General features: G+C 46.7%; 4 protein-coding genes across 8 annotated transcripts; 1 reads left to right on the top strand and 3 right to left on the bottom strand.

Annotated features, from left to right (window-relative positions):
- Positions 1-993: 993 nt before the first annotated feature.
- On the bottom strand, positions 994-5,484 carry tmem248 (transmembrane protein 248). The gene is made up of 7 exons (XM_085936264.1): positions 5,063-5,484; positions 4,248-4,406; positions 3,840-4,128; positions 3,589-3,739; positions 3,252-3,435; positions 3,033-3,176; positions 994-2,871 (listed from the first exon to the last, which is right to left on the bottom strand). Exons 1-7 carry the CDS (start codon positions 5,063-5,065, stop codon positions 2,851-2,853), a joined length of 951 nt encoding a protein of 316 aa, XP_085792390.1. The 5' UTR covers positions 5,066-5,484; the 3' UTR covers positions 994-2,850.
- Positions 5,485-5,660: 176 nt separating this feature from the next.
- LOC147043029 (dynein regulatory complex protein 1-like) lies at positions 5,661-7,937 on the top strand. The gene has a single exon (XM_085936263.1). The coding sequence runs from the start codon at positions 6,075-6,077 to the stop codon at positions 7,845-7,847; it is 1,773 nt and encodes a 590-aa protein (XP_085792389.1). The 5' UTR covers positions 5,661-6,074; the 3' UTR covers positions 7,848-7,937.
- A 122-nt stretch (positions 7,938-8,059) lies between these two features.
- On the bottom strand, positions 8,060-12,924 carry lig3 (ligase III, DNA, ATP-dependent). Of its 3 annotated transcripts, none has more exons than XM_085936339.1 (20): positions 12,462-12,924; positions 12,237-12,374; positions 11,922-12,140; positions 11,700-11,851; positions 11,398-11,564; positions 11,253-11,330; positions 11,012-11,180; positions 10,769-10,924; positions 10,360-10,491; positions 10,205-10,284; positions 10,025-10,112; positions 9,882-9,959; positions 9,692-9,815; positions 9,446-9,588; positions 9,294-9,368; positions 9,027-9,173; positions 8,815-8,950; positions 8,666-8,745; positions 8,495-8,596; positions 8,060-8,382 (listed from the first exon to the last, which is right to left on the bottom strand). In XM_085936339.1, exons 1-20 carry the CDS (start codon positions 12,922-12,924, stop codon positions 8,140-8,142), a joined length of 2,970 nt encoding a protein of 989 aa, XP_085792465.1. In that variant the 3' UTR covers positions 8,060-8,139. The 3 variants fall into 3 exon arrangements, with proteins under 3 accessions (XP_085792465.1, XP_085792464.1, XP_085792463.1); XM_085936338.1 differs by having other exon boundaries at positions 8,666-8,748; XM_085936337.1 differs by having other exon boundaries at positions 8,495-8,745.
- A 576-nt stretch (positions 12,925-13,500) lies between these two features.
- rad51d (RAD51 paralog D) lies at positions 13,501-18,564 on the bottom strand. Of its 3 annotated transcripts, XR_015068741.1 has the most exons (11): positions 18,159-18,564; positions 18,024-18,085; positions 17,035-17,153; positions 15,557-15,638; positions 15,253-15,387; positions 14,830-14,925; positions 14,662-14,752; positions 14,516-14,586; positions 14,290-14,447; positions 14,044-14,163; positions 13,501-13,536 (listed from the first exon to the last, which is right to left on the bottom strand). XR_015068741.1 is itself a non-coding variant. In XM_085936341.1 (10 exons), exons 1-10 carry the CDS (start codon positions 18,238-18,240, stop codon positions 14,154-14,156), a joined length of 906 nt encoding a protein of 301 aa, XP_085792467.1. In that variant the 5' UTR covers positions 18,241-18,564; the 3' UTR covers positions 13,619-14,153. The 3 variants fall into 3 exon arrangements, 2 of the variants coding, with proteins under 2 accessions (XP_085792467.1, XP_085792466.1); XM_085936341.1 differs by lacking the exon at positions 13,501-13,536 and having other exon boundaries at positions 13,619-14,163; XM_085936340.1 differs by lacking the exon at positions 13,501-13,536 and having other exon boundaries at positions 13,626-14,163; positions 14,286-14,447; positions 18,159-18,562.
- Positions 18,565-22,674: the final 4,110 nt, after the last annotated feature.

Consider the following 22,674-nt stretch of genomic DNA (forward strand, 5'->3'; position numbering starts at 1 on the left):
AAGTCGTTCCAACGTATTTGTAAAGTAAACATATTGATCGTCATAAAATAAGCTAAAATATGAAACAGTAATGAAGATCCAGCTTGTCTTCAATAATTTGGTTTTGAATTGTATTTTAATGTATTGATAGTTAAACTATGACGTCTCATAGCACAGCAGAAGCATACACGTGAACAATCGCTGCAGCGCCATCTGGTGGTAACTGCAAAAGCACATTTACTTGCATGCATCACGGGCTGTTTTCGAGATTGGAATACAAACGTGTTCATTTGTATGGAGACAGCAGGGTGGAACTTGGGGGTCGGTTCAAGCGCCCACTCTTCCCAAACAAGTTAACAAGACGTCAAAACAAACACGGAAAATCCCGTAATCAAAAGTGCAGCTTAAAATGTTCTGACGCGTTTAATGTTAGCAGGGCTCCTGAGTGCGTCTCAAGTGCTTGGAGGGATTTTTATCTTGTCAAGAAGATGGCCCTTCTTCAACTCTTCCCAAGATTGGGAGAGATTTTAAAAAAAAAAAAAAAAAGGGGGGGGGGGGCAATGTAGCTCGTCTTTAAAAGATCAACACTGCCCCCTGGTGGGGAAACAGCAAAACACCCCCTGAGCTGCGTCGGCGCAAATTGGTATCTCGAGTGATTGCTTTCGAGTCACCTATTGATCGGATTGCTGCAAGATTGATTGATTCAGGGTTATTGATGAAATTTCCATGAGTGAGATTTTGATCAACTGTGGATAATCTAGTCGCCTGGTGATAAACTGTCACGTTTGGGATTGATTTATGAGGTGGTAAAAAAAAAGATACAACCCTGACACATTTAAGGTCACCTGATGATTGTTGTGAGAGTGAGTGATTGATTTAGAGCAAACTATTGATTAAAACTGTCACAAGAGTTATTGATTTAGGGTCACAGCTTCATGAAATTGTTTCAATCATGGTTGCCAATGCATGACAAAAATGCTTTTTGTCAACAATTACTAAGTCTAAACAAGACAATTCAAGGATTTGTTTTTTTTTAATGACTGGGAAAATAATTAAACCGGAATTCATTCTTCAGGTGAATAATATGGAAGTGAATTGAAAAAGAGAACAAGAAAACAACATGGATAAACAGCAGAATGGGTCAGGTTTTCTCTTGTTCATTTAAAAACAAAAACAAAAACGCCCAATGATAAATTCAGTGTTTATGATAAATGATTGTCAAATATTTATTTGAGAGAACTGCGGCAAACATTCGTTCCTTTCGCTCACTGCCGTAAAAGACAAAAATAAATTATTTTAATCATAAAAACAATTATACAAAGATTTTTTTGGGTGCAGGAATATGACCCAAAAAAAAAAAAAAAAAAAATCAAGACAAAATGTGCAAGGAAAATACAAGGTGCGCTACGTATCCAAACAAAAAAGTAATCCAAAATAATAATTTAAGGTTGATATATATGAATATTTATACATGGATTTCACAAGAAAACAACGACGCAAACATCACCCGTCGAAGGTAAGGCAAGATCATCTTTTTGCGCCAAAATCAACGCAAAGACAAAAATAAATCCGTGAATGAAAAACGGCGATGTCTTCACATTCCGCTAAAACGCTAGCATGCTAAGTATCTGGCACATGAACACTGGTCAATTGTTTTTTCGAGATTTTCAAAAGACAAAAAAAAAACGGAAACAAATGATTAGGCCAAAATAAAAAGAAAGCAGTCCTTTGATATAATTTCACTTTTTCAGTCACTATTAGTCCAACGGTACCCCCCCGTATATTTTTTAACGCTGACCAGGAAATAGGATTTTAGTGACTGATTGCAATTAATGAGCAAAGGTTTCCATTTTAGCAATGCTACTTGAATAGAATTGCAATTTTTTTTTTTTTTTTTTTTACACTGCTCACTCACACACTCAAGTTCTAAGTGGCGTACAATGTTAACATGGACATTTGCTGATCTTTTAAAAAGAAACAAAAATCTACAGTTGTAAACATGCGTGAATACTGAGCGATAATGTTTACGCAAAAACACAAACTCAAGTTAAGATGTCACAAACACGCGTTCAATTCATAAAGTTGTGTTAGTTAGCGTGTTACTTACTGGTTCACGCCTCCACAAATTCACATTCAGATCAAAGTTTGTTAGTTAACGTGTTACTTCCTGGTTTGCGCTACCGGTGTTGCAGTGTTTCCATTCTATGTACCAACAAAAGGCAAACGAGAAATTGGAATTGTTTACATGCTAAGCTACTCCAGAGGGATGCTAACAATTCATCTGTGGCTTTGATGGTTAATGTTTTTGTAGCATTATTGCTGCTCTGAAATATACCGTCAGGACAAAAGTGCAAACCGTCTCCCTCAGTTATTATCAATAAACACCTCTGAATTATTTTGGACCATTTTTTTTTTTGTTAAAATGCTAGCAATAACTATGTGGCGTCAGCATGCTGACTAACATAATACAAATCAGTCAGCTCATTTGCATCCTATTTGGGCGGGTCTTTTTTTTTTTTTTTTGCCTTTGTAGCTTTCTCAAGTGCGTGATTCAGACAAACATGGCGCGTTCTCATTTTACTTAAATGTCCTGATATGGCATCAGAGGACCCCGAGAGGCAAATCAAAAGTAATCCACTCCAAAAAAGAGAGAAGGAAAGTCAGAGGTTCCTCAACGTCATATTTACACCACAGATGAGGCACTTTTATCTTTGGTTGGACCATCCCAACATCATTGCGAGGAGAGTTTCAAAATCATTCTCGAGAGTCCGCCTGGCAACACGGTGAGTTGTCTCTGCGTGTTTTTATTCCTTTTTACAATTTTTTTGAAAGGTTTTGTCATGTTACCTTTACAGATCCCGTAGTACACATTTAGCCTTCTGACAGCGCCACCTGAAAGACAAGAACACAAGTTTGAGTCCACAAAGTGAAGCAGTTTCCACATCATCAAGATCCTGCTATGTTTATTTCACAAAAAAAAGAGCAATAACAAATAAAACGAGTTGAAAAGTGCGGGGACGTCCATCACCATCAAAATTGCTTTTGAAGCCTACCTTCTCGGGAAAGAAATCGGGGCTGCTTTGCCGTAGTTTTACTGGTCTGCCCTTGATGACGGCGTAGCAGAACATGGTGATGACCATGACGAACAGAAAGTAGCTGGTGTGCATCAGGTGCAGGTTGATGAGGGAGCGGTCATCCTGGTCAAAAAAAGTGCTTGGTTAACATCGGCGAGCATGGTCAAGATCAAGCGTGTTAATCTCCCGCCGACTCACGTCGGGCACGATGACGGTGAGCTTGGGGTTGAGGGCATGGTACACCTTGCCCACGGCGCCCTTGTAGCACCAGAAGGGGTTGTATTCCTGGCTGTACTTGGTGTCCGAGTCCCGCACGGTGGTGAACACCTTGTACCAAGACGTGGCATTGGTGTACGTCTCAGGTGTGCAGTGTGGCGGAGTCCTGTAAAAAGGAGGGGGGATCGTTCTATGAAGCCTGTTGACAAATTTCATTGGATGACAGAAAATACAGCTCATGCTAATTTCACTAGCCTGGAAACATTACTTCATTCACTTTTCACATGTATGTGTGTTTTCTTCTGATGGGGAAACTCACACTGTGACCGGAAAGATGTTGCTGACCGCCGTGATGGTCATGCAGGTGCTGAACACCACCTGCTCGCAGTGACCGTGCAGAAGGCAGTCATCGGCGTTCCAGGACACGGGAAGCGTGAACGTGATATTGATCTCTTCGTGCGATTCACGGCCTGAAAAGACAGCAAATAGTCCATTTATACAGGCCACTACTCCACAAAGCCAAAAAAGGTGTCATGAGGAAAAAAAAAAAAAAAATAGACTCTCCCTCACCAGATAGGCCAACCTGCTGTCCCAGGACGGTAGCGTACAGGTGGGTGATGTTACGCGAGTAGCCGCCGAAGGGCCGCTGTGGGTTGAGGGTGAGCGTGATGGGCACCGAGATGTTGATGTAGCCCGAGTCCTCGGAGAGCAGCGTTGACGGCGTGCTGGGCCGCGCCTGCCCGCTGGTCGCCGCCAGGCTCTCGGGCGTGGTGGACTCGTTGAGACCGTGCTTGATGGTCTCATTCTCCGACACGCAGAAGTCTAGCTCATTGTAGCGCAGTAGAAACGTGTTCCAGTCCTGAGGAATAACAATACAGACTCAGAAAAAATGTGCTTCATGATACACTTAATGCTGTTGTTTCTCTTGGCTGTTATTCACTGTAACCGACACCTCTCGCACGACAGAAAGGGACCTACCTCGGTCAACTCTGGAGACCTGATCTCCTTGATCTTGAAGAAGTAGCCGATGGTGAGGAATGCAATGGCCACGGCGCTGACACTGATCATAAAGATGACCAGTGGCGGGCGGTTGTTGATGGAGCTTCTGAGGTTCTCCAGAGGGTTCAACAGGTACACCTGCGCAGCAAACACAATGGTTGCGTTGCCAAACAACGCATTGTTCAAGTCGGTCTTCGTTTTTAAAGGTCTTGCGTTAACTAATCAGTGTAAAACATGATAACTAACCTGACTTCATGGCTGACTGCAGCCTTCTGCACGCAAATGTAACTAACCTTAACAGTTTCTAAAACAAATCCACGTGTTTCAAGCTTAAAGCATGAAAATGCTGCATAGTTCCCACGGCCAGGAAAGAGGGGGAGTTTTAAGCTTTCAAGACTTCATACGTGTATTTCCAAGTAGTTTTCAATACCTAATACGTGTATTTCCAAGTAGTTTTCAATACTTTAAATAGGTTAATAGCAATTTTTGAGACGTGGGAAAACACAATTTTTTTCCAAGTGTGAATTCGCGAGAAACGAAACCACACTTGTTTTGCAAAACCCATTCTCGTTTTCTCAACACGGTGCTCTCAAGGGTACCTTAGACAAGTAAACAGGTGGAATTTTTTTTAAATAAGCAAATGTCCTACACTGTTTCGTGCAGTGTCTTATGTTTGTTGGAGTTGAGAAGCACGTTAGTCACTAATGCTAGACTCTGTCCTGCCCGGCGTAAAGCGCCCTAAAAACTCCCATTTCAATGATAAAACAATCATGGGTTATATTAAGCACACTTACCATTTTCTCCGGCGGGGGCTGCTGGCGGGGAGATTCGCGTAATCACTCGCAACCGAAAAGCAACTGTTTAGCCTAGCCTAGCCTAGCCTAGCTCCGATGCTAGTCAGCCCTCCCGCCCGCTGCCGGCGCCGCCGAGCTAGTCGTTGGCCTCACCGGGGAAAAGCGACTAGCCCCGGGTTGAAACGCTAAAAAAACAACCGCTGGTGGTGAGTGGCGACAAATCCAACAGCACCACGTCCCATTCTTGTTGTCGCGTGTGTGTTCATCCGTAGTTTACGTCCGCGGACGCATCGCTGAGAGTGCTGAGTGCTCAGTGTCGCGCCGACTCCGCCCATCCGCAGTGCGCGTCTCTCAAATTGAGCGCTCTGACGTCACGAGTCAGGCCACACAATATTGGAACCTTAAGTTGGTAAACAAAAACAAAAAACTAAACGTCTCGGTCTAAATTGTCAAAAAAGTTAAGTTAAGTTTTGGAAAACGTCTATCAAAGTTACTTTGTGACGTCTGTTTTGTGCTTTACTACGCCGATGCGTTCAATGCACGTCGTAAATCAAAGACGTTCGAACGAGTTAGCCTTGTACAAAATGGTGGAGGAAAGTAGAAAGTCCCTCAAAATATACAAATGATAAACAACTAAAAGGCTAATTTAACATTTAGTTGTCCTGCACTGGTTTCCTCCGCCATTTTCATTGTTCACAATATTCAATAAAATTCCAACCTTTGACCACCAACTGTAAAAAAATAAAACTCAGTCCTTTGCTCACATTTAAAAAAAAAAAAAAAAGTTCTTTATTAAAGTATATCCAAATCCTACTCAGGCTGTCGTTCACAAAAGTTACACAGAAAACTCTCCACCTGCGTCGTTGAACCCAGCCAGACATTAAGAAGCGATGTGATGACATCACCCAACCTCAGACCATGATGCAATTGCACATCATCTAATCACTGAGGAATGATGCACTTTTGACTTTAGTTGTTGTCCGAGCAGACCGGAAATCGCTCATCGTTTCAGATGCAGAGCCAGGAAAGTGGCACCACCAGGCCGGAGGGCCCTGAGGACCCTCAAGCGGCAGCGGGCCGGGAACCCATGACGGCTCAGCGAGTCATCCGCCTGCATCGCGAGCTGCTCGCTTTCTTCACCGACCTACAGACGGCGGCCGACGCCAAGCAGTCACTGCGGCAGACCAAGTTTGAGGAGGCCCTGCGGCTGCGTATGGAGCGCCTGGATGACTCCAAGGAGTTCAGCAAGAACAAAATGCTGGAGATCAAGGACGGCTGGGCTCAGTCCACCACCAAGACCACGCTGCCGGACCTCCTGGACGCCCTGAACACTCAGCGCACGCTGTGCTCGGAGATGTTGGACCACAAGATGGACCTCATCGGCAAGCTGCAGAAGAACTGGGTGGACGGCGACGAGCGCCACTCCATCGACCTCCGCAAGCAGAAGGAGGCCCTGGACTTGATGATTGAGCGCATGGACAAGGTGAGGCACATGACTATGGCCAATAAGGAGCTGGCGCACATCCAGAGCCCGCATGACATCTTCTTGACGCAAAGCCTGCGCGAGTGGGAGGGCTACCAGACGGAGCTACGGGATCGGCGCAAGGATTGGCTGACCCAGAGGAAGCTGGCCATGGAGGAGTATGAGAATGCTATGCCGTTGCTAGAGCTAGCGCAGGAGCAGTGCAACACGTCCAAGCGTTCCATCGACATGAAGCTGATGGAGCTGGAGCGCGAGCAGGAGGAGATTAAGGGCAAGCGCAACGTGCTGGATGCCCGCAAGCTGAGCTGCGACGAGAAGCCCGAAGTCATCTACTTGTTGCGCAAGCGCGTCAACACGCTCAAGGTGCAGCTGAGCGACATCATGAAGATGATCCAGATGGAGGAGGAGAGCTTCCAACGGCGCGAGCAGCATCTGCTGGAGGACATCCGTCACAGCATGGCGCAGCACAAGCGCATCCAGAAGAAGATCAAGCACTTTGCCTTATTCGACGCGCAGACCTTCGTGAAGATGTCCAACATGCTGGTGGCCGAGGTGAAGCTGCTGGCCGAGAGCGCGCTGGCGACCGACTCGCACCTCTGCGCCCACCTGGGGCTGACGTGGGAGCGGCCCACCGCCGTCATCGAGCGCCGCTACCCCATCCAGCCGCAGGACCGCTTCGAGATGGCGGCGCAGGTGTACGCCGAGAGCGTGGCCGAGGTGGACGCCAAGACCATGACGGCGCTGCTGGGGCTGCTGTCCGACGAGCTGGGCTTCCTGATGGAGAACAGCGAGCATCTGGGCTTCCTGCACAATGAGCGCCGCACAGCCGAGAAGCTCCTGGGCCTGCTCAACGCCTTCGACTTCTTCGACGATGACCTCAACAGGCTGGCGGCCTTCCTGCTCAAGTACGAAGAGCAGCACCGAGAGCAGGCTGACCCGGACGGCGACGCCCCCCCACAGCTCATCCATCCTAACAACGTCCTGCCCGCGTTCTTGAGCTTCGTCAGCTACCGCGTGCACTGCATGAAGAATTCGGCACGCCATTATCTGGACTGGGACGCTGATGCAGATAAAGCCTTCTGGGACAGTCTGGCCAACATCATCCCAGAGGAGAAGCTCGGAATCTGGGATGCCGCCGAGATCGCCTTGACTAAGTACCTGACCCTCCTGGAGGAGAACTCGGAAATATTCCGCAAGAATCTCACACTTGAGGAGGAAAATAGAGAGCTGCGCAAGCAGCTGGCATGCGAGACTGACGGAAGTGTGTTTCTGCTCAAGGACTTTCTGGAAAAAGACGGTTAAGATCCAAGACCCATTGCTGGAGCTCTATGACAACCCAAAAAATAATAAAAAAGTGCAAGAACAAATCAATTTCCATGTGTCATCAAAACCCTCCTGATCTTCTGACTACTGTGAGCCTCATCAAATTGAAATTCTCACAAACTAAAATCAAGTTTGCATACGAGTCATTCAGTAATTTAAATTCATTGAATGATGACATTTTTTTTCATCATTTCATTTTATTTTAAAAAGCACACCATTGCTTCACACTTGCTCATGATTTTTGTTACAAATGATTTTTTTTTTTTTGCAGCTAGCAGGCGGCAACCACGCGCCTCTTGCGGATGCACTCCCAGATCCAGCCGGCCGTCACCCGCTGGGCGCGACTGCCTCCCTCGCCGTGCTGATCGTCGGTCAGCGTGTGGGTGGCAGAGGGGGCGTCGTAGTCGGCCACCAGGTCGCCGTCGTACGCCACGAAGTAGCGTCGCAGCTTGGCAAAGTCGTCCACGCTGGACGGCAGGAAGAGCTTGACGCCACTGAAGATGTCCAGAAGTGTCTACAAAAAAAGAAATCAATGATGAGGTGACGACACTTTTGGCCAGATTCCACTTAAAAAAAAAAAAAAAAAAAGTCATACACACACTTGCTCAATGAAATCCACGTTATACCTTGTCATTGTTGGAGTCCAGCATCTGCGGGGGAGGAGGCGTGGACGTCACCTTTGCTGCTTTGGCGTGTCCGTTGCTCTGCACGGTTTCGCTCTTCCTCGGCTGCAAATCCAAAAAGTTGAAGTCAACCTGGGGGGTTTTGTTTTTGCGAAGCGCGACAGACAGGCATACCTTTTTGGGGGGGGGTGCTTTGACGGTGGGGGAGCCCGGCTCAGATTTCACCGCCTTGCGTTTGGCTGGTGTGCTGTTACCTGCTTACAAAGACGTTTTCTGTCTCCAAACTGGATGAAGTCACAAGTCAACGCCAACTCTCGACTCACTTGTCTTCTTGGACGGGCCGCTTTCCGGCGCAGGTGAATTGCCGCCGCTGTCTCCTTCCGACTCGCCCTTGTCTTGGCCGGAAGGTGCCGCTGTCACTTGGAAGTCGGAGTTCTCTTTGGAGACGCGATACAGCTCCTGGCGGAAGGGACGGCAGAAAGGACCCCGTGTCAAACGTCGGTGCCACCCAGAAGTCCAAGCGGCTGCGACGTACTTTGAGCTGTGGCAGGTTGGTGGCGCTCTTCCAATCTTTGTCATCGCGGACGCGTGTCATGCGGGGGAAACGGATGGAGATGCCGTCGGCCGTGTGCATCTCCGACTTGGAGAACTCGGCGCCCGTGATCTCCCACACGGGCGCTTCCTGGACCGCCACAACACACATTTGATTTGTATCCTTCCATTTTTTTTTTGCAAACCAAAGACTGTTTTGCTTTGCTTTTTGTTTCTAGCTCGCTCGTTATTTAACACAAGCGTGACTCGCCTCGGGACTGCGGATGAGGAAATCCGGGTAGTAGTTCTTGACGATTTTCAGCCAGCCGGGGATTTTGCTGGGGTCCTACGGAAACACGTGCACAGAAGAGACGAATGAGGTACGGTCACGCAAGAATTCCCGGCAGGCTCGTCCACACCGACCTTGCTGATTTTGATGACATCCAGCTCTTTTTGGAGCCGGGCCAGCATGGCGTCATCGTAGCCGCCAGAGCACTTGGTGACCGTGCACCACTTCTTGGAGTCCGGGTCGTAGCAACCCATTAAGAAGCTGGACATGATGCCTCCTAACATGGCGACAAACACATTTGTTGGGATTGTATCATTGGAGGCCAATTCCACACAGCAATAATAATGAGTCTGCCGCACGACGTGCACACTCAAACGCACCGTTGGAGCCTTTCCCGTAGAAGGCGCCAAGCACCACCAGGTCAGCCGTGTCGGCCATGGCACCCTCGTTCAGGTAGTCCTTCTTCACCTTCAGCCAGTGACGCTTGCCCGGTTCGTACGAGCCCTGGGGGACACCGTGTAACATCATCACATCATGTCTCGCTAACACGCCGGAAAATACGAGTCTGACCTTGACGTCTTTGAGCACCAGGCCTTCCAAACCTTCTCTGATGACTCGAGTGATCATGTCGGCCAGGTCTCTCGCACGCTATCGCACACAGTGACGCATATTTAGCGTGCGGGTGAAGTCCAAGCCGGTAGGTGGGCTCTTACCGTGACGTGCTTCATTTCAGAGAAGAGGATTCGGTTGGGCACCTCCACCATGTTGTCGTGCAGGAACTTCCTGCGCTCGCAGAGCGGCCTGCGGACAAAAGTGAGAATATTTACCCATAAATAGGTGAATTTGCATTTGTTTCATTTCCCAAATGGTTTCCATTGATCTGATGTTTTTACCTTTCCATGAGACTGTTGCCATTGAAGTAGATGCAGTCGAAGACAAAGAGGCACACGTTGGCATCTTGAAAGGCGGCTTTCTGAAGGACAAAAAGAGGACACGCTGGAGACGTGGACTTCTATTTGTCGTTTGCCATATGGGTGGAGCCTCTGACCTTGTGCACGCCTAGCGTCCCAAAGGGGAGGGGCTTGCTGGTGTTGGTGTCGATGAGCAGCACCTCGGCGTCCAGAATCATACTGTGGCCACCGGGGAATGCCTGCGGGATGAAGTCCTTGAAGTGGACCACCTGGTGACGACAGCAAAAAAAAAACAAAAAAAATATTCAGATTAAACCTTAGGATGTATGTCCAGCAGCACCCTCTAGTGGCCAGACTGTCATGCCTGCAGTGTTCACTGGCACATGCTGAGAGCAAATGTTGATAAGGCCTTGAGGGAAATGTCCCACTGTGAGCGCCACTAGAGGCTGCTAATCGTACAAGTACTCATACTGATTAGCGTGCGTGTGTGTGTGTGTGTGTGTGTGTGTGTGTGTGTGTGTGTGTGTGTGTGTGTGTGTGACTGACTTTGTGCGGTAACACGGGTTTGAGGCTGCGGCTGAAGTAGCTGAAGCTGTCGCCACTCTTGTGCACCTGCACGCGCTCGCCGTCGTACTTGATCTCAGAGTACATGCCGTTGGGGCACTTCTTCATGGCGTACTCGATGGATTTGCACGCCTCCGCCTGGGAGGGGGCGAAAAGAACAAGTTGGACAAAAGGACTAGACAGACAACTGCAGAGAAGTGCATACAATTGAGGAGCACAACTCACCAGCATGGGCTGAACGGGCGTCATGAGCGTGGCCTCCACGGTCAGCAGCTTCCTGGGCCCCGAGCCATCCGACGCGTCCTGCTGGTTCTTCAGCACGCGCTCGATCACGTCGCCTAGGTTGCGGGAGGCCTTGAAGGCGTCGTAGGCGTTGGGGTCCACCGCGTCCAGTCTGCCCGCAGAAAGACATTCGTGAGGGGAAAGCCGGCCATTCTCGCCGGGCGTGAAGCCGCCGGCCGCCTACACGTGCTTGGCCCCGGCGTTCATCTTCAGGTCGTGCTTGATGAGGCGAATGATGCATTTCAGGTCGTTGCTGGTACACCTGAGAACGGGGAAAACGATGGTAGCGACGTGCGGCGTTGGCGCTAGCCAGCAACGCGGCGCTTTACTTTTTGGCGATGTCCTCCAGCTCGGCCTGCTGCTCGTCCTCCTTGGTGAGCTGCGCCAGGCGGGTGAGGGAGGCGTCTACCTCCTGGATGGTGAGGAGGCTCTTGGGCGACGGCGGGAAGGCTTTGCTCTCATCGAAGAACATGCGTACCGTCTCCGACACGTCACCCTGTTGTGGAAACGCACGAGCAAGTCTCACCAGGGAGTATGAAGACAACGCAGGAGCTTTTTCCACACAACGGGGGCGTGCGAGCGAATGCTGAGAAGCGGGATGTGAGGTGTACATTTGGACGGGTGGACAGACCTTCTCCAGATCTCGCACCATGTCGTCCTGGTTGCAGCGGAAGACGCGGCTGAAGAGTTTGACGATCTGTTTGTCGTTGAGGTTGTAGACGCTCTTCACCACGCCGGGAAGCAGCAGCTTCACCGTCAGGTACAAGTCGCCATGGAATTTATCTACATGGAGACGACACAAATTGACATGGCCGCCAAAAGGTACTCCGCCGCTTTTCTCGCCGGGGTGGACCTCCGCCGGTGCCCTTGCGCAGGAACTTCTCGATGATCTGCGTCTTGCTGTTGTAGCTGTTGATTTCGGCCACCGTGGCGCACAGCTTGCGGAACTCGCGGAGCAGGCAGTCCTTATGCTGCGGGTCGCACAGTTGCGTGGCCAGAGCGCTGCCTTGGTTGGCCTTAGCGGGCGACGGCGACGACAAGGGCGAGGACGAGGAGCTCCCCGCCTTTGCCGCTGCGTGGGACGCACAGAGAGAATGCTCAATTCCAATGGCAACATCCCACAGTCGGATTTCAGCAAACCAAAGTGCACGAGCTTAATGTTGCGTACCGGTGAAGCCCGAGAATTTTCTTGGAGCATTGAGCGACGCTGCGGTGGCGGCGGCAGAGGGTGACGTCAGTTTGCCCGACGTACTGGACTTGGCCGGAGTCTTCTTCTGGGGACTTGACTTTACTTTGGACATCAGTTCTGCAAACACATAGCACACATGAATCAGTCAGTGCTACATGGAGGCGAGAGTATTGTATTGGTTCTCCCGACAGTCATGAAGCATACCCGAGACGTGTCGATTGATGAGGTCTTTGTCCTCGTCCTGCAGCTCCTCCCAGCCCTCCAGCTCGGTGATGTCCTCGATCTTCTTAGTGGTGGCGCGGGCGCGCTCCAGCTTCTCAAAGATGCACTTGACGTGGTACCACTCCTTCATCTCGCCGGCTGACTCGCTGAAGGGGTTGGGGACCACCTTGCCGATGCGAGTCACTCCCTTGGCGATCTTGTCCTTACACTTCTTGCAGCCGGCTGTGCCGCGCTTGGCGTACTCCACCAGGAAACGCTGCTCCGCCATGGCGTCGGCCACGTGCGAGGACAGCAGGAGGCTTCCGTGACGCTCGAGAAGGCGGCGGCGAGAATCGGGAGCCGGGGCTAAGAGGCCCGAAAAGAATGTGCAGGTTGGGAAGAGAAGGGGGGCGAGGGGGCGAATGCAGACTGTCTTCTTGGCTAGCAATATGACACACCTGTGCATCAACACTTATAACCTGAGGAAAAACAGATTAGTTACAACAAGAAGGTTAACAATTCATCAACAACAAATCAATTTTCAAATAAATCGATACTTTTTTTTTTTTTAAATCATAAATTGTTAATTACAGCCAGAGTTACAACTTTACCTATTAAGAAGTATTTTTATTAAGAGGTTTTACCTTTTATTAACAAACAACGAACTTTGCTCTTTATATTTTCCAAGAATGGAATAGCCTAATTAACTCCAACTCAGATTGACACTTAACCACCCTGTTTCCAGTACCATTGTAATGTTTATTTCGCCTGCTCTAATTTTGCAGTGTTAATGGTAGAATTAGTGGCTAAGCGCTACCAGAAAACGAATCGAAATGTATTTCAACTGGGTGAAATGTTTAAAAATTAGCAACATGAGTTTAGCTTCTAGGTTAGCTAGTCTGTTAGCTTTTTAGCCACGCCGGACTTTACACGCCCCCGTTTATTCAGACAGCGGGGTGTTGCATTGTGAATAACATTTAGGATCCAACAAATGGCGGAAGCGACTGTACCTTGTCGATTCTTGGCAAAGTGTAAGAGTGAGGTTTAAATGGAGGCTCCGTGGCATTGTTGTAGCAGCCTGTGCAGTCAAGAGAACAATGTTTATGGTTATGGTTTGGTCACTTCCGGTAGCAGAGTAAAAGTCACCACCCAAATAGTATCATTTTACAGGTGATATTTGTCTATGTCATAGATGTGGAGCATTTCATTTATCAAATGGTCAGCGAGAATGAAACGCGTGTCTGATCTATCCGCAATTTGTACTTTATTCTGATGATACAAACACATTTTCCGGTTACGCGTGCTAGGCGACACTAGCTTGATGTTGTGATCACTTTTTGTCTAAAGGGGGCTGCTCAATGGCCCACATTTGTCAACAAAAGGCTTTTTATCCTTCAATCTTCATGGAAAAAGGACTGGTTTAGATTTATACACATTTTATTACAACAATAAATTCATATCTGCAAGAAAAAAAAATTCAAGAATAATTATGATTGTTAGATGTGAGATGACGCCAAAACAGCAGAAAGGATTCCGGAAGGTCTCCTGGCTAATGTTGTGTCTGTATTCCAGAGTGCAAATTTACCCAGTGTCCTTTATAAGATGGTTGTTAAGAATTTGCCGCATCCAGATTTTTCTCTCCTGATGTTTTGCTTTCGGAGCAACTCCAACACTGAAGGTCCAACTTGGCTTGGATCAAACACGGCTGAGCAAGGTGAAGACATGATGATCACCACGACTAGTCAGAGCTCCATTTGTGATTTATTTATTTGGGATTGTTTGAATGTAAGCGTGCAGCTGTCCATACACCCATCCATCCATTCTTACCTGCCTGGAGGACTTGATGAGGGTGGCGGAGCGTAGAGAGGGCCGGCTGCCGGCTTCCGAAAGTCGCTCCAGTAGGACCCGAGTTCTTGGGATGTGACTCCACGTCACGCCAAGGCCCGGCTGCACCTTGCCCTCCTCGTTCCGAGTCACGTGATTGGTCACCTGTGGATGTCGCACTCGCAACTAAATGACATCCTACAACGTCTAAGTGTGTTTGTGTTCCTTCTCACCAAAGCAGCTATGTTAAAATTCTTGGCCATGGTCTTGAGGGCGATGGCTACTTGGCTCATCATGTACATGCCTACACGGACAACATTTTGGATCAAGAAACGTCGATGATATGAGCAAAACTGCGTGGAATTTTCGGCGCTCTCACGTTCTTGATGCCTGCTTCCCAGCAGAGGAGCGATGATGGCCGACACCGAGTCCACAATCAGCGCCTTGACGGAGCCGCCGCCGGTGCTCACCTGCCACGGCAAATGCGACAGACGACTTTTGACGCCTCCTGGGGGGGGGGTTGGCAACGGGTTTTTTTTTCACACACCTGTCGAAGATCGCCGCCGCCGAGACGATGAAGACAGTCAAGCAGGGAGAAGATGTCGAACGCGCGATGTACGGCGATCCTCTGCAGGGCTTCCATCTGCCAGTCAAAATGACACTCGAGTTCCATGCGTGTTTTATGAGGTGTCGCTCATCTGACGCTGGCTATAAAAAGTCTACACACCCCTGTGCCAATGCCAGGTTTTTGAGAGCAAAATGAAACATTTCAAAACTTTTTCTGGCATTAATGTGACATAATGTGTACAAATCACTTGAAACGGGTAAAAAAAAAAAAATTGAGATCATGTGCTGCCACAGTTGCTTATTTTTACTTTGCTCATTTTTTTTTGTGTGTGTGTGTGGGGGGGGGGGGGGGGGGGTTCAGTGGAGGTGCACAGATTGTTGATCGTGTTATCAATTTGGTGACCTGCTCGTCGTGGTTGCTTGTTTGGCTTTGTAGCATTTGGCGCAGGCGTCCCGCCGACAGTCCCCCCGTGGTGTCCACGAAGATCACATTTTGCCTCAGGTGGTGCGCAACATGTGCTGCCACGCCCAAACACACCTGAAAACACCACACATTGCACATTTATACACGGGAAAAAAAAACAACAATGAGAAAATGTTTATAATGTGAGAAAATAACTCAATAAAAACACATTTCTAGATTTCTTTTATTCTTATAAGATGTTTTAATTAGTGAGAAAAGATTATTATTTTTTTTTAATACTTGCTTGAGTTTTGCCACTTGCTGGCCCACCCGCCAGCTCCGTAATTTCCCCCGTGTACACGCCAGAATCCAGCAGCGCGTCCAGGCTGACAACAAACAAGACAATGACGTAACCAGGAACAAATTCATACTGCACCTTGAAGAGCAGAAGCAAAAATCCAGCGGCGTACTTAAAATGCACGAGGCACGGAGCAAATAGCCGGCAGAAAAGACATTCCTCGCCAAGTCCCTGCGCTATTTTTGATTGATGGTCGGTGACGGATGTCTCGCTTGGCTCACGTCGCATCTACATATCTGACACCCCCCCCAAGGGATGCCCCCGCACATCCCCCCCCGTTCAGTTCCGCGTGAAGGTTAAACGCGGCCCAGAGTTGCTTGTTGCACAGCGTGATTGTGACGAGTGTGACCAAATATCCGGCGGACGTCCCCGGAGGGAAAACAAAAATGACAGTCTTTGTCGTTTCTGCATCAAATGTCCTTCAAAAAAAAAAAAAAAAAGAAGACACTTTGACTTGGAGGCACGTAGACCCGATTAGAATATGATCATACGGAAGGAAGGCCCGCACTTTTGATTCCACCGAGCTCACCATGTTCCTGACATGAATGAGGACATTTAATTTTTATGTTGAAGGAGAAAAAAGTTAAAAAAAAAAAAAAAAAAAAAAGAAAAATTGCATGATGGATCAACGGGTCCCGGCAGCACGTTCATGCCCTTTGCTGCTGCCCCCGTAAAGCACTAGGGGGCAGCCATGACCCATCCGAGCTTCTCAAAGGGGTGCCCAGACTTTGATGTCATGCTTGAGAAACATTGACTTGACCGTTTAAAAATAAAATCAGCAGGACGCTTTGACTTCCTCTCCACAAAGCTTTGCCTGAGCACCTTGAAGGCTCTTTAGCCATCGCTGCTGTTTGTGTTAAAGCGGCGAGCGGGAGCCAGCGTGAACGCGGCTGCTCCATCAGACTGTCACTTTGGGGTCCAAATGGAACGAGGCTGCTTTTTTTCTCCGCCACTCGCTTAGCTGCATATTCCGCTATGCGCGGAGTAGCTCCATGCTAATTCAATTTTGTGAGGCACGTCAGCGCGACTCGGGTTGGGGTTGATTGATTGAAGAGATGTGCGGTGGAATCTGGTTAAAAAATAAATCTTATGACTGGTTTGACTTTTGTGTGTCCTTCAGTTTAAACAGGGTAGGATGAAATACGCTTAAGCACAAAGAAAAAGAAAGTTGACAACAGTGGCAGGTTTAAATCCAAACGGCTGACTCTGCTGTTCAATTTTGGGCATGGGTCCTTCAGACATTTTCATTCATCCTATCATGACCATGTCCACCTAATTTTGTATCACTTGCGTCAGGAACTACTTTTGTCTAATTTTCAAAGGCTGAAATTCTCACCCCAAAAAATATTGAAACAAACCAATTGTTGTGATAGTATTTGATGAAGGTAAACGGATGCAATACTTTGCCCATACGCAGCGCTCACTCTGGGTTTCCTGTGGAGAGGATGGCGATGGAGCTGAGCAGCTCGTCGTAGAGGTCGGCACCGGAAACGGGGAAGGCGGCGAGCTGGGTCAGCAGCGTCTTGCGAATGGCGATCAGAGCCTGCCAGACAACAAAAAAATAACACTTCACCTTCCAGCCATAGCTAAGTAACAGGCTCCCGCTCCAGAACCTGGGTTAAGGTGTTAAATTAGCCGCCCGACACTTCAGGTGGGAATTCCCCAGGTTCTGTGAGTTTGGCCCACAAGAGCTCATTAAGCGTCGAGGTCGCTCACAGGTAATAGGCGGCTTGAGATCTAACGCTGACAGAGACGCGCTTAGAACGTGAATAAAACGTTACAAGAATCTGTGGTGGCTTGAGTAAGGGGCGGAACAATTGTCGATTAATTGGTCATCGGAATTAGATCGTGCCAAAGAATCAGCCCCAAATTCAAAACATTCTTAGCGCTCAACCCCTAATTTGAATAGGATTGATTTTTCATGTCATGGCGGGCCAGTCGTGGTTAGGAAACATCCAAACATGTAGAAAGCAGTGGCAAAGACACACGCCACAGGAGCTTTTTGTTCTGAACGAAGTCAAATGTTTGGTGGGCGCCAAGCCGATGACCGCAGGAGGTGAAACGATAAATTCCGGGCTGGCCTTCCATGACCTCTGCCTGCCCACGCCAAACAAGCAGGCTCTCTATGCTGGGTAGTTATTTATATATAAAAAAAAAAAAGTTTCCTCTTGGCTGCCCGAGAGGTCAACACAGAGAATTTTTAATCTCAAAATCTCGCTTCTTTTTGTGCGTGCAAATGATGAAAAAGTTAAAGGGCTTATATGTTTTCAAGGGGTCAAGCTGCTAATGAGGGCTGGTTGATAGCCTGCACTATAAAATGTACATAATGAAATTTTTCGATGTTGTTAACTAGATGTGGGGCCGTTTGATCCGAATAGCCTGTCCATTGCTCTCCTAAAATGTACACAAATACCTTAGATGACACGGAACATTTCTGTGCGAGGTCCTCCGTGTCCGATGAGATCAGATCTTCCACTGGAAACAACAAGACAGAAAATGACATTTGTCGTTGAAAATCCCGCTTGTCGTTAGGAGGGCTCGTTCCAACCTGTTTTAACGTGAGCATCCCGCAAACGGCGAATTAAATCTTCATCCAGTTCCGGACACATCCCTTCCCGCAAGAGCACCATGCTTTCTCATCCATTCACTCAAACAGAAATAAATAAGAAGCCTGAAACTCGTTTGGAGGACACAAGCAAGCTAATGTAACTTTTGTTTTTAGCATTCTGCCGAACTTAGCTTAGAGTGGGAGACTTCACCGCCTCGTCATTTCCCTCTATCAAACCAATTGGTTACTTGACAAAATTGAAACATCGGACAGAAGTGACCAGAAGTCAGTTTAAACGTTGCCTTGACGAGATTGATAACTTCTGGAGAACTAACTTGATAGCTTCATGTGCTGTTTCAAACGAGCTGGTACTGCTGTGATGCATTATGGGTAGCGTAGTTTTAATCACGTCATGAGCTAGGAAAGTAAACGCCAAAAATCTACGCTAGACTCTTTTACCCACAATACATCACGATTTTTTACGCTAGCGTTACCTTGGTGCTGAAAATAGTTTGTACTGCATGTTTTATGAATAAGTAATAGAACCAAATCGTGCAGAATGAAAAACCATGAGTTATTCATTTTAAATGCTGTAATTATTGAGATGCATTGTAAATATTCCTCAATCAAGTGTATCTAGTCTTTCAATGAGCTCCCAAGTTGTGTTGTGAGCAAACTTTTTCGGTGTTTTATAGCGCCCCTTTTAAAAGTTTCCACATTGCCATGGTAACCACGGCAGTCCCAGCAGGCTGCTCGGGAGCCATCAAGCCTAAGTGCGCGAAAAGCCCGAGGCCACGTTCAAATAAACACCTTTATTGCAACAATTCCATCTCCGCTACCCAATTAGCTGTCTCATTTAAAACAAATGTCACGGCTGATAAAAAGAAAAGATAGAAAAGTGGGAGGGAGGAAACAGGAAGTGCTGAAAATGCTACACTTCCTGCCGCAATGGAAACCTCATCTATAACAATATTTTTTTTTCAATGTAATATGTACAGTATATTTCATTTTACATAGAAAACTGGTCATTGTTATTTTTTCAGAAATAAGATTAGCAAAAATTAGGCTGAGCTAAAAAAATAATAATTTATGCTTCTTTAACAAAAGTATGCTGCCATCTAGTGGTCTACATTGGAATTACGCCTGAACTAAATGGGAGGCAGTCAACAATGGTTGGAAAAAAAAAACAGAATAGCGAGACTGTGATGAGGTGTTACTGTATTTAAAACATTTGATGTTTTTGAGCTTGGTACTTATTTTTAGGTGGACTCACCATCTCCTGCTATCTAAATAAAATCTAAAGACAGTTCCCCCCCATCCAGCTGCTCATGTAGGACTACACTTTGAGTTGATTTGCTTCTCTTTTTTTTCACAATTCCTCCCGTAGGCCCGCCGAGCGGCTGTGATGAAGTCGGTGGGACATGTTGGCTGGAGGTTATCAGGCTCCCGCAGATGCTCGTGCTGGCGTGACAACTCCAGCCGAGGCTGTAAAACCTCTTCTCCCGTGTGCCCAGTGGACACCTCTTCCTGTCCTCAGCGTGCGCCGCCATATTGGCTGGAGACCCATCACCGATAATATATGGCCCGATTGCCGCAAATGGTGGCCATATTGTGCACGGGGGGCGTCGTTTATTTACTCAAGTGCAGGTGAGGGCCGAGCCGTTTTGTATTGTGACTCAGTTTATGTCGAGTAAAAGTTTAAAAAGGAGCAAAAAGGAGCTCAATGCGAACAAATCATGCAAAATATTAGTGCTACATTAGAAACCTTGAAGCAATGGATATTTGAACACCAACGCTGCAGCAGGACATTTCGACAGATTACATAATACACACATATTTTCTTCATCCTCCGCAAAGAACGCTTATTCTAGTTTTACAGTTGGGCACCTGTGGTTGCGCCTATTTATGGATTTTATTTTCAAAACAGCGCACTCAACGGATTCAGGAAGTTTGTCGAGAACTGGAAGTTTATCCGAACTTTCAAATAAATAATAGCTGAATCGTGCCCCCCTTAGCTCTTATAGGACAGGACATGTTGACAAATGTGTGCTGCTTTCTATAAAAAAAAAAAAAGGGCCCTGACGTTCATAAAACATGCATGATAACTGGACTGCGCCGTGTCGCTGTCTCCTGGCGCAGGGCTAACGCTTTGAAAAGGCTTGGAAGTCATACTTTCATTTTCTTTCTCCACGAGTCTTTTTTTTAACACTGCACAGACCAAAGATAAATAAAAAGGCCTTGAAAGTGGAATCATCAGGATAGAGAGGGAGGCTATGCTTCCATTGATCAGGGTTCAAACAGGTAAAACTTGACAAAGGTGCCTTTAAAGTGCAGCCCGACCGGCCCTGCGCGATGAATAATGGCTCACTTGTCCTTGGCTGCAAAACTGCAAACCCAAATAAAACAAGTGAGTAGAAAACAAGAAAAAAAAATAAAAAATCACCCTCCCTGTTAGTTCCACTGAGATGGGAAATAAAACACAAGGTGCTCGGTGAGCTGAAAGGTGTTATTACAGACTCAAAGGAGCAGTGAGAGAAATAAAAGAAATATTTGCTGCTTAAGAATCACGTTGATTGGATAAGAGCTTGGAGAATTGCTGCTGTTGCCGTGACAATGCCAAACATCTATTTGAATGGTCTATCATAATAGTAATAATTATAATACTAATGCTAAGAAGTGAAACAGCTTTAATAGCATTTAGGGGGCCCTTGGAGGTGGCACACGAGAAAGAGTGTGAGCGCGGCGTCGCAAAATATTTTTGGGAAAATCAAAGCCATTTATGGGAACGGACGGCCAAATGTGATATTTACTGCTAATGCGTTCGAAAGATATTCAGGCCGTACTGGGAAGCAGTTTGAGCTGGATTAGACATTTTCTAAAAGCTTCCATGACAAATTTGGACATTTCAACATTGTTGTTGAGTTGAACTAGTTGGAGCAGCACACACACTGGAAGGCCTCATTATTATTATTATTATTATTTGGAAAATTAATTTGGGGCACAGCCCATAAGGCCACACGAGTGTTTTTTTTTTTTTATAAACTTACTTTACGCCTTTTTTTTTTTCCTTCTACATATACGAAGACATTCAACCTGAAATGGCCCTGATTTGTGTGCGTATCAAAGGCAAGTGGTGAGAAGTGAGAAGAAGAAAGAAAAGCCATCACAACTTGAGTATAATATCGCATTTTCTTGAGTATTTTACATATAAGGGGAAAATACAAGGATTTGCTTCCAAGAGAATACAGGAAATAGATCAGTGCTCTGTACACAAACGCGGTGGTCAGTGTGGCGGCGGTAGCGGTGAGGACCGACTTCCAAGTATAGCAGCTTGTAAGAAAAATACAAACCGGCGGCATCCCGGCAGCGCTATAAAAAAAAAAAAGAAAGAAAACAAGGCAGGAACATGGAGGAACCGAACATGGCAACGTATTTACATGAATGCAGAAAAAAAGCAAGCTGCGGTGAAAGCTGCGCTTCATCTGTACAGCAGAGCGACCGGCGAGAATTCGACAGTGAACGTAGAGCAGACGGCTTGTTTTCAGTCTTCGCCGGCGAATAGACAAAGAAGCCGACATTCATCCTGAGAGAGTAAAACTCCACAGACGGGCTCGGGGAAAGCAACAAAACAACAACAACAAAAAAAACCTTTGAATGATGGGCTGAGGCATGCAGACAACCAGAAGCCCGGAAATCCCCAATCCAGATTTGAGTCTCGTAAAATAAAATAAAAAAAAAGACAAAAAGGGCTAAAAAAAAAAAAAAAAGATTTTGCTTCATTCCCCAAGATTTAGAATATTCAATTTGTGCATTTCAATGCTATGCAGCTGGTTCTGTTTGTTTATTTGACTTGATACAAAAAGCTACAAGGCTAAATTCCCGCAAAAGCTCGAAGGAGACAAAACTGGAAATATCTCATTTGCATTTTCATGGGATTTGACTCCGTGGAGGTCAAGGCTCTCCCGGCGCATATTTTGTCTGGGCAAATTTGATCTGTTGACAAAATTAATAGGGAGGTGTGGGCAAATTAAATGAATGGAGCAAAAACCGGAGTCCTTGCTCTCCACTTTTTAAAACTTTCAAATAAAAAAAAAGAACAAGACCAATTCTGGATTGGACCTTTTGGAAGAACTCTGGTGCCTTGACGTTTCAACGCGGCTACATATTGCCACAAATAAAGGAGGAAAATAAAAATTGGATCCAAGCCCTTAGATGCCCTTTAGAATGAAAAGGGAAACAAAAAAAACAAAAAAATGATGTGACAAAAGCATATTTCATCTCATGCTGACTTCATTAGGCTCAAAACTGGGAGCTTGTTTGATGAGCTTTGAGGACGTCGGCCGGCCTTCAAAATAGGACAAACCGCCGCTAATTAAAAGCAAGCATCAGTTTAGCTGCTACTGGTGGATTTTATTAAAAAAAAAAAAAAAAAAATTATATATATATATATATATATATATATATATATATATATATATATATATATATATATATATATATATTACACATTCCCCAG

The sequence above is a fragment of the Syngnathus leptorhynchus genome, chromosome 17 (assembly GCF_054491065.1).
Source record: "Syngnathus leptorhynchus isolate UIUO chromosome 17, UIUO_Slep, whole genome shotgun sequence".
NCBI classification, from domain to species: Eukaryota; Metazoa; Chordata; class Actinopteri; order Syngnathiformes; family Syngnathidae; genus Syngnathus; species Syngnathus leptorhynchus.

Bases quoted from the DNA above. Each gene is read 5' to 3' on its own strand.
- tmem248 (XM_085936264.1), bottom strand. The intron at 4,129-4,247 runs GTAGGTCCCTTT...GTTATTCCTCAG, and splicing joins GGTCTCCAGAGTTGACCGAG to GACTGGAACACGTTTCTACT. The intron at 2,872-3,032 runs GTAGGCTTCAAA...CTTGTCTTTCAG, and splicing joins CCGATTTCTTTCCCGAGAAG to GTGGCGCTGTCAGAAGGCTA.
- LOC147043029 (XM_085936263.1), top strand. From the start codon at position 6,075: ATGCAGAGCCAGGAAAGTGGCACCACCAGGCCGGAGGGCCCTGAGGAC.
- lig3 (XM_085936337.1), bottom strand. From the start codon at position 12,924: ATGCACAGGTGTGTCATATTGCTAGCCAAGAAGACAGTCTGCATTCGC. The intron at 11,565-11,699 runs GTCTGTCCACCC...TTTCCACAACAG, and splicing joins TGGTGCGAGATCTGGAGAAG to GGTGACGTGTCGGAGACGGT. The intron at 10,285-10,359 runs GTCAGAGGCTCC...TTTGTCCTTCAG, and splicing joins GGACGCTAGGCGTGCACAAG to AAAGCCGCCTTTCAAGATGC.
- rad51d (XM_085936340.1), bottom strand. From the start codon at position 18,240: ATGGTGCTCTTGCGGGAAGGGATGTGTCCGGAACTGGATGAAGATTTA. The intron at 14,587-14,661 runs GTGAGAGCGCCG...TTGTCCGTGTAG, and splicing joins GGGAAGCAGGCATCAAGAAC to GCATGTACATGATGAGCCAA. The intron at 14,164-14,285 runs GTAAGAATGGAT...CACCTTGCTCAG, and splicing joins TCATCAAGTCCTCCAGGCAG to CCGTGTTTGATCCAAGCCAA.